Genomic DNA, 8,318 nt, shown 5'->3' on the forward strand with positions numbered 1-8,318 from the left:
TCTTCAGCACCCTCAACTTATAGGGATGATGGCCAGCAGGCAGCAGTACATCCGCACCACTGCACTGTCCTGCGTTCGTTGTGTTAGGAGTCGTACCTGGGCAAAGAACATAGGGAGTTTTGTGCTGACACAGATATGTGCCACTGAATGACTGGGGTCCAGACCCCGCTCCCGGAAGGTCTGGATAAGATGGAAATGGCCTTTGAGTCCAAGTTACAGAAGGAGCATGCAGCATGTTGGCAGAGCACGCATCCGAGTCAAGCTGCATGAACATCTTTGTGACCGGCTGCACGGCCTCCGTCGCAGATTCGCAAAGTCCTCCTTCAGCATGAATCTCCCGCAGCCACGTCAAGTCTTGGGAAGCATCCTCTTTCGTGCAAGGCACAGCAAGACCAGGACATCCGCATGTAAAGGAAGCAGAGTCCCATGCCAGATCTGACGGGTGCGTTCGCATGTCGAAAACGCGACACTTGACTAACGGCGCGGAGTCGTCTTCCGCGGCTGCAGAACAACAAAATTCAGCGTCGTGGTTTTTCCAAATCCGCTCTATCGGGGTTGCCTGGCCCACTATAGTGAACGGGAGAAAAGCATACCTTCTCCAGCATCAGTGTCCGCGGAGCCGTCGTCAGCCTGATTACTTTCAGCTGAGATCGCATAACAATGCATTAGCGTAATCAAGTTCCCCACCTATATTTGTTGCCCTACTCCCTCGCCGCTAAGGGGAGATTTGCAACCTTCACAGCTTCGGATTTCCAACAAGGCACTTTGGTCCAAGCTAAAGTAAACGAGGTATGAGAAGGGAAGTGCAAGGTGTATCTCTTTGGAGAAAAACTGTTTTAATGGAGCACGATTCTGAAGTGTCCCATCATGCACAACTTTTGCTTCAGGTGTTCGCGCTGTTCTCTGAAACTACCCCGAATAATATTACATTGTTTTGCTCGCTCACTCGGAGAAGTGCAAAATTCAGAAAAGTTGGCAGGCATACGCCATTCGAGACAATACAGAGGATGCGAAGCTGCTGAACAATAGAGGTGGTATATGCCGGAACAATACTCGGTGCACTGCTCATCCGTCATTGAACTGCCCTGGAAAAAAACGAATTTCGCATTCTGTTACAACCTGCACTGTTATCACCTCAAAAATACACATATGTTTCTTGCGTAGCAACTAACCCACTACCCCTGCTGTTCTATAGTCGGCCCTGCAGTCACCTCCGCAGCCTTGATATTGCAGATGCTACTTGATACTGAACGCGCAGAGCAGTACACACACAACAACTAACGAAAACAATGTCCCTGTGACTTGAGATCGACAGCACATCCTTTTTATATGGCCTTCTTGAGCAACCGGTCAAGCGCGCCGTCTGTGCTTACATGATGATCCGCTTAACTGGTTTACTGCAACAGCACAGCACAAGTGCAATATAGACGCCTGGGCAATTCCCACGTAACCACATCTACCCTCCACCCCTTTTATTTACACGGCAACTCCCAAGTGGGGGGGAGCGTTTTGTTCGGCCACAGTACATGGGGTCGAAGTCTACATGCTATTTCAGTGTTTGTTTGGCATGCGTTCCGCAAGCGTACTCCACAGCCCTTCGTATCGTCGTACCAGCAGAGATGTACAAGCCTTTAAGCTTCATAGTTGAGGTGGAAACCTTGTACAAAACTTCTTCCGTAAAAGAGCATGATGAAGCCCATATTGTAGGCATCCAACCACGGCCGTCCTCTTTGGACTGCCACTGTACAGAAAAAATTTCCTCCTTGTCCCCAGCAACTTGTGGGAAGAAGTGGGGTTGGAAGAACGTCGGAAAATTCTCTGGAAAGTGAATAGTACCCGTATCGAAGTCCTGTGAGTTGAATATCTGCAGGGAATAGCCATATTCGCATGCCCCCCAACCACGTGCTCTTCCCGCAGTTCCGTCACAACAGTTGATCAGGCAACACAGAGTGACATAATGAGGCTTGTATGTCGACTTCTATACAGTGTCTATTTGCGCTTAGTCGTGCTAGCGCGGCTCAGCTCTTAGCTCACAGCAAGCGAACGTCCGCCTAAAGACGCAGCAAGCGGGCTGCTTGTGGAACTGTCGTCGGATGCAGCAGCAACCAAGTAGCCCACGGATATCGAGGTAAACGGCTCCACGCATGAAACCCGAATTTTAAGTCCCGCGGAAGTATTCTCAATTATGCTGAATGCAAGTGCAGCTGCGATCGCCTGAGGGGATTTTCCTGTGGCGGATTGAGGCTCCAAAAGGACAACGGCCTGAGGGAACACTCATATCTCCTCCACGTGCAGCAGTATTTCTCCAGTAGCGAACATCCCACTGGACCCAAAAATTGCCCCCCGACTCCTTAAGGGATCCTTCAAAGCGAGAGAACCCCTTTCCGTTGAGCGCGAACAGCAATATGGATTGGAGATCCACAGGTCACCACTACTGTACCTGTGAAGGATCCGGCATCTCGAATGGGATGCGCAAGGAAAAGTCGCCGTCACCTGTTACATCGAAGCTTCCAACCACCACGTTAATGGAAGAATGCTTTGTGACATACTGGCCTGCAGGTATTGCTAGGTAGCTTGCCACAATTTTCAGATCAGGCGAAGCTGCCGTAGGTCGAACTGAGGGAAAAACGAAAGATACACTCAGCAACGGAATATTCCAATACTCAGCAGTGAAATATTCAACGTTGTGGGATGATTATCATGTCGAAAGTCGTGTGTACGTGAAAGTTTCAAGGTTGCCAGCCTACCGCCGCACACGACGCCAAAAGTCTGGACTCTAAAGCTGTCCGACGTAACCTGGGAGACGGCCAGTCTTGGTATACCTGCTATAGGTGTAGGCGACCCTATGAAGACAATCGGTGTGGGATAGACTGGTTGGGCAAAACGAACCGTTGTTTCCGTGCCACTGGCCAGCACCCAAGATGCTGCCATATTTGCAGCTGCAGCAAGCGGACACGATTCAAGCGGCTTTAGCGCAATAGGATCAAGTATATATTTACGGTTTAACAATGCAACACAGGACGCAGGAGGCTATGTGGATCCTCCCAACTTTTCTCCAGCAGAACATACCTCCAGCCGTAGGTGTTTGGTGAACTGAGAGTATACACAACGCAAATCGGTGGCATGCTGCATGTCTTATCCCTTCTCCCTCAACAAACGCTCCGCGAAATTGGGGGATAGCCCTCACAGCTCGAGAGGGAATAGGGGGGTTGAGCAATCCAGTGTCAGCGTCTCACTCGTTGCGACATCGCAGAACTCTAGAATTGTGCCAACCTTCAGCGTCTCATAACACTGCAGAAGGTCCTTGTACAGGGTCGGCTGGTCAATCATGGTAAAGCGGCACTTCCATTCAATGTTCCCACAAATATATATGCAGTGGAAAGTGCTTGCCTTGCTGGGATCCACCGGCGTGGCAGTGCCACAGTCCGGTGCCAGAGAACCTGCGTGAATAATTAATGATAGCCACACAGGGCATGGCATCCAAGAGGGATACAAACCTATGCGGTGTTTCTGTGTGCATATAAGTTGCGCTCTCACCTCTCCGTGATTTCAGGTCCGTATCTGGGCCTGCACGATTCACACACACCAACCAACTACTCCGCGCCTCATCACAAGGCGAGACACCGAGGTGTGGCCCGAACTGCCAACTACCCTGTAGACAAGACTTGCAGATGCCCAGTGGAACAGCCTACCCAAGCAGAAGACTCCTCTTATCCATGTACGTTGCTCGCACTTGCCATACTGAGGCCCTGCTTCGTAACGCCACGATGATGGGGCTAACGGCCAGAGAGCGCGGTTGTTCTTCGCCACAATGACTCCGCTGGCACCCTTCCAAAACTGTGATAGAGTGGGTTTCCACGCATACGCTGTTGCTTCAGCCTCTAAAAATGTACAAGGGCCTAAGTCAGAATTAGGGCATGTGCAAGTGCCTCTATGTGAGTCTTCAGGTCCAGGCACCTCAATATGGCATGCATATGAGTTGCTGTTGGGGATGTAACACCCCTGTATGGAGAGAGCGACGCACAACCAGGTGTTGCGAACTGCTGCACACTCTCCGCTACTCATTTCTGAGCACGCTGATCTGCATTTTAAATCATCTTCTTCTCTCGCTCCCTCCAAAGTTGAGAATGCCTTATCACACACTGGCCCTGCAAACGCAAACAGCTCGCATCCCAAGCAGGCAATCCGTCTGCATAGGTAACAGAGTTTCTAACTGCAAGAGGAGGTAGTGTGCACAATTAAACAATGTGCAGGACAGGCATAGCAGCTGACAACTTCTAAGCCTAAGGTACTCGGAGGAATGGTGCTGAGCCCGAAAGGAGAAGTGCTGTCGATCCAGGGTCTTACATCTAATGGGCCAACTGTCAACGTCCCTATCCTCGGGAACATCTGTGTCAGGGAACAGCACTAGCACACAACTGCTGCCTCAATACGTAGCCTCTTCACGGATAGGAGATGCTCTGCTTGTATTGAGTAATGCAAATTCCACATACGGTCAAAGCAAAAGAACCATGAACTTGTCCCCATTGTGCACATATGCGTTGAAGATCCGGGATATATTCACTGGCGTGCGTCTACGAAAAAGAGTCAACCGCCGTCACATCGTGAGTCTAGCGATCGGAAATATAATAAGAAGTACAGTATGCAACTTACCTTCACATAATACATAAGAAGCATCCGTGTCCCCGCAAAAGGAACCCGGATCATCCATCAAAACCAATGACCCAGTTCCGGATTCGGAAGTTTTGTAAACAATGTAATCCGCCAGGCTAACAATTGCATTTTGTGGGGTGTTTGCAATCCAGCTCCGGCTGACAGCTGCGGCATTGGGCGAGCAGGGCGCCGCACTATTCGGGCATGCACACGAATAGTTGTCGGGGTCCACGGCCTTTGCTGTAACCTTGTAAAGGTTGCATGAAATAGAAATTGATTCGGCAGCCATGGATATATCTGAAAATTCAAGCAGACACCGATCTAATTCTGAAACGTGTTTTGCCCTGTTTTGCTCGTACATCCGCAACGTGCAAAATAGGACTGTTGGGACAGGTCGAATCCAGAATTAGCGAAGACACGGAGCCCTTACTTGGGGAACAGTTCCAAGATACAAAGTATGTTGTGTCGGCCATCGGGCAGGTGGCAGCTGTCGTCTGAACACCTACGAGAGATACTTTGTGGGTTCGCACGTTCCCAATTATAAAATCTTCAGGCAAAACTTTCTTGACGCGGCTTGTGATTTCGACTGCAGGGCAGTCGTTGATCCTCTCGCCATCTTCAAGTAGCTCCCTACGTCCAGCGACAACTTGCACTAACGCCCACCGCTCATAATCAGCGCAGAGGTTTTCAAGTGTCAGCGAGTTGTCCTTGCCACTTTCCATTATTTGATAAAACTCTGAAAGGAAAAGCAGCATTGAAAGCAACTCCTCAGATGACCCCCACAAGTGTAGCCGCATTTGGTGGCTGGAGGATCATTATAATACCTCCTCCTCCCTGCTTTGGCTGCGCTCTCAGAGTCGCCCTTGTGTGACAACGGTTTGCTAACGGGACACTGACCGCTCTGGGTTGTGTCTTCATATTCCCATCGTTTCTCTGCAGAGAAGCAAACCCCAAGAATTTCTACCGCTAGGATTGCGAGGAACCAACGCTTCTACTGATGCGCAGAATGCTGAGGGTTGCTCTCTCGATAAAAAGCAATAAAAAGCAATCATATCCGTGGTGTATGCAGAGGATGCTACGGAGCAAACTCACACCACCGTGGAACACCAAACTCGCATACGCGTGGTCCTAAACTGACTGACCGAATGTACACGCTTTGACCCGAGGTATTGAACTGGCGTCGATCGTTGCAAGCCTGCTGAAGTCGTAGGTCGTCCAGAGGCTCATGAACAAATCGTAAGAACCGTACGGTTTGTGTTTTGAGCAGTATTGTCTCCAAAGCGCCAAGCACGGTATCCTGCAGAACGGTTGATCGTTCCCCTTAAAACAATCAGGACCTGCATCTCCTGGACAGAAAGCAACGAGTACAGCCAAAGCCATGCGGTGAACCACTCGCCAGGCACAGATATCCTCGTAGCTGTAGAGCCCACCCTTGCATGAGAACAAATTCTAGACGTGTTTACGGGGCGTCAGTCTGCAAACGGGTGAGTTTTTGAAAATGAAAGCTCGAACTAACTCAAGAATTGCTTGGTGGCGGTCGTCGCTGTTGTTGGGGTTGGGGTTGTTGATGTTGTGCTCGTCTGTTGTCCAGAGCCTGCGTGGCAGATAAGGGCTCTACGTTTCCGTCCCATACTAATTCCAGTGTAGCTGAGTGTATTTGCTCGTCGCTGCCAGTTTACCAGAGTCCAACAGAGCAACCAACAAGTAGTGACTAACGTGGTGATATGTTGCTGCCTCTACGCAATTAGCTTACGTCTGCATAACGCCCAGGCAAACTTGTCGCTGCAAGGGTCTTCGGAAACGTGAAAGGCCTCGTATTCATTCTGTGGGGTCACATGACGAATGGAGTCAGCCATATACACTGCTGAGGTTTCCCCTAGCTCATCCATCCACGCATCACTCGACTTCGCCTCCTCTATAGTACATGGCAAAAGGCCAGTAGGGCAGTTACAAGAGCTCGTGCTACTATCCCAAAACGTTGTGCTTTCCAGTTCACATGGAGGGGCGGAACTCGCTATGGGACAAGAAACCGCAGAGGCAAGATAAGACGGGAACTGTTGGGAAGATCCCTCTATGGTATAGGCCCACACATTCTAGACCAAAGTTCAACTGCTAAATGGGAACATGAGGCAAAAAGAGTTGAGCAGCTGCGTGTCTGGGCAAAGAGATAGCGGCTCACATGGGATGCAGTCATAAAAAAGACCAAAACGATAGTCATGCGATGGAGGAGAGTCACACAGGCCATACAAGTCAGGTTTCGGCGGTAGGTCGTTGATTCCCAGTACGCAGTATACCCTGTCGTTCCGTTCCTTATCCTTCTGACAAGCAGCAGCTGCCTCTTTGGCCTGTGAGTACAACACGCAGTTCCCCTCTCCTCCCTGAAAGCCAGCAGGATGTCCAGATACGAAATCCACGACTTCAAGCTCTTTTTCATTGCAAAGGGCTTCTCCCCCAAAAGCGGCATTAGAACGCAGTTGCTCCAATGAGAGCTCCTGATAACCATCTGCGCAATACAAGCCCGTAGAGGACTATGGTCGTTAGCCGGCACCTCACAAAGGAACCCATGGGCATTGCCACGACTCAGCATGAACTATCATTGCAAGATGATGGAGGAAGAAACTGAGGGGTATAGATGGGCTGCAACAAGTGACGCCCTCTTCGCATTTACAGTATTGTTCTCTAGGGGCGAAGCTCGGTCGAACGCCTGTATGAAGAAAAAACACGTAAGCACACGGCCCAACGCGTGCACCCTCCTGGGAAGAAACAGCTCCGTGGAAAAGTGGAATCTGGGATGTGTCCTCATAATCTCGGAGTTTGCGGGAGTCAGGCTAATTAGGTGCAACGCGGAGGCCAGATCCCGCAAGAGCGCGAATTCACAGAAACAACCAGCGTGGATACTGACTGAAGGAGCATCCCGACTTCAGTTCTTCGGCAATAGATACGTGTACTTCGGGCTGAGCCTTGAGCTTTCTTCCATTCCAGAAATTGGAAAAGCACGAAAACGGGTCGTGGCACACAAGGAAGTAGGTGGCCGCCTTGCGCTTCCAGATCTCCTCGCACACGAAGCTGCACTGGCGATCTATGGTTGTGGATGAGCGAAGCCTGCATTGAGGTCCCCCATTAACGTGGTCTGTTGCAGAGCGAGCTAACGAACGGAGAACGACACACTCGACACGAATGCTCACAGTCGGGGAGAGCAACAAAAAAACAACAAATAGGGGGAGAGCACAGCTATAGTGATTTCGCGTGCACCATATGTGCCATTTAGTACATACATGGGAGTGGTATAAAACCGTAGATACTCCAATCCATGCGCCAAGTGTGCACTACACTTACCGTGGGCGGCGTCCAGAATTGCAGCACGCAAGTCAGCAGGTACTCCAAGAAGTAAATACGTAAGTCCTGACACGAGAAGAAGTATTCGTCCCATTTCCATCGTGGAGACGCCACATGATCGTCCTCGGATGGTGGGTCACCTCGTGTGGTTTTGCCAGGCCCAGAAACCCCCTTAGGGCTAGCGATTTCACCTCCTGGAGAGGAAAATAGAGAATCCTCCTGGCCTTCGCCTACTAAACTTACAGAAACATGCGTCGGGGTCTCTAAAGAGTCTGTTGGTACAGGAGAAGGCCAGTGCTATCGTCCCAACCTGCAGCAGAATTCAACTG

At 50.3% G+C, this 8,318-nt stretch overlaps 1 protein-coding gene across 1 annotated transcript in view; it reads right to left on the reverse strand.

Annotated features, from left to right (window-relative positions):
• The window catches only part of EMWEY_00008710 (thrombospondin type 1 domain-containing protein, putative), a gene marked incomplete at both ends in the record, with an annotated part of 8,855 nt that extends 766 nt beyond the window's left edge, over positions 1 to 8,089 (reverse strand). The window contains 18 exons of the mRNA XM_013482244.1: positions 97 to 501; positions 594 to 644; positions 947 to 1,080; positions 1,177 to 1,246; positions 1,612 to 1,864; positions 2,035 to 2,262; positions 2,441 to 2,616; positions 2,748 to 2,822; positions 3,237 to 3,440; positions 3,693 to 4,148; positions 4,654 to 4,950; positions 5,084 to 5,389; positions 5,551 to 5,586; positions 5,796 to 5,999; positions 6,407 to 6,552; positions 6,829 to 7,156; positions 7,556 to 7,798; positions 7,990 to 8,089. Of these exons, the coding sequence (XP_013337698.1) occupies positions 97 to 501; positions 594 to 644; positions 947 to 1,080; positions 1,177 to 1,246; positions 1,612 to 1,864; positions 2,035 to 2,262; positions 2,441 to 2,616; positions 2,748 to 2,822; positions 3,237 to 3,440; positions 3,693 to 4,148; positions 4,654 to 4,950; positions 5,084 to 5,389; positions 5,551 to 5,586; positions 5,796 to 5,999; positions 6,407 to 6,552; positions 6,829 to 7,156; positions 7,556 to 7,798; positions 7,990 to 8,089 (3,712 nt within the window). The remainder of the gene's footprint in view (positions 1 to 96; positions 502 to 593; positions 645 to 946; positions 1,081 to 1,176; positions 1,247 to 1,611; positions 1,865 to 2,034; positions 2,263 to 2,440; positions 2,617 to 2,747; positions 2,823 to 3,236; positions 3,441 to 3,692; positions 4,149 to 4,653; positions 4,951 to 5,083; positions 5,390 to 5,550; positions 5,587 to 5,795; positions 6,000 to 6,406; positions 6,553 to 6,828; positions 7,157 to 7,555; positions 7,799 to 7,989) is intronic.
• Between the last annotated feature and the right edge of the window lie 229 nt (positions 8,090 to 8,318).

The sequence above is a fragment of the Eimeria maxima genome, genomic scaffold, assembly GCF_000499605.1.
Source record: "Eimeria maxima Weybridge genomic scaffold, Emw_scaff56, whole genome shotgun sequence".
In the NCBI taxonomy this organism is placed as follows: Eukaryota; Apicomplexa; class Conoidasida; order Eucoccidiorida; family Eimeriidae; genus Eimeria; species Eimeria maxima.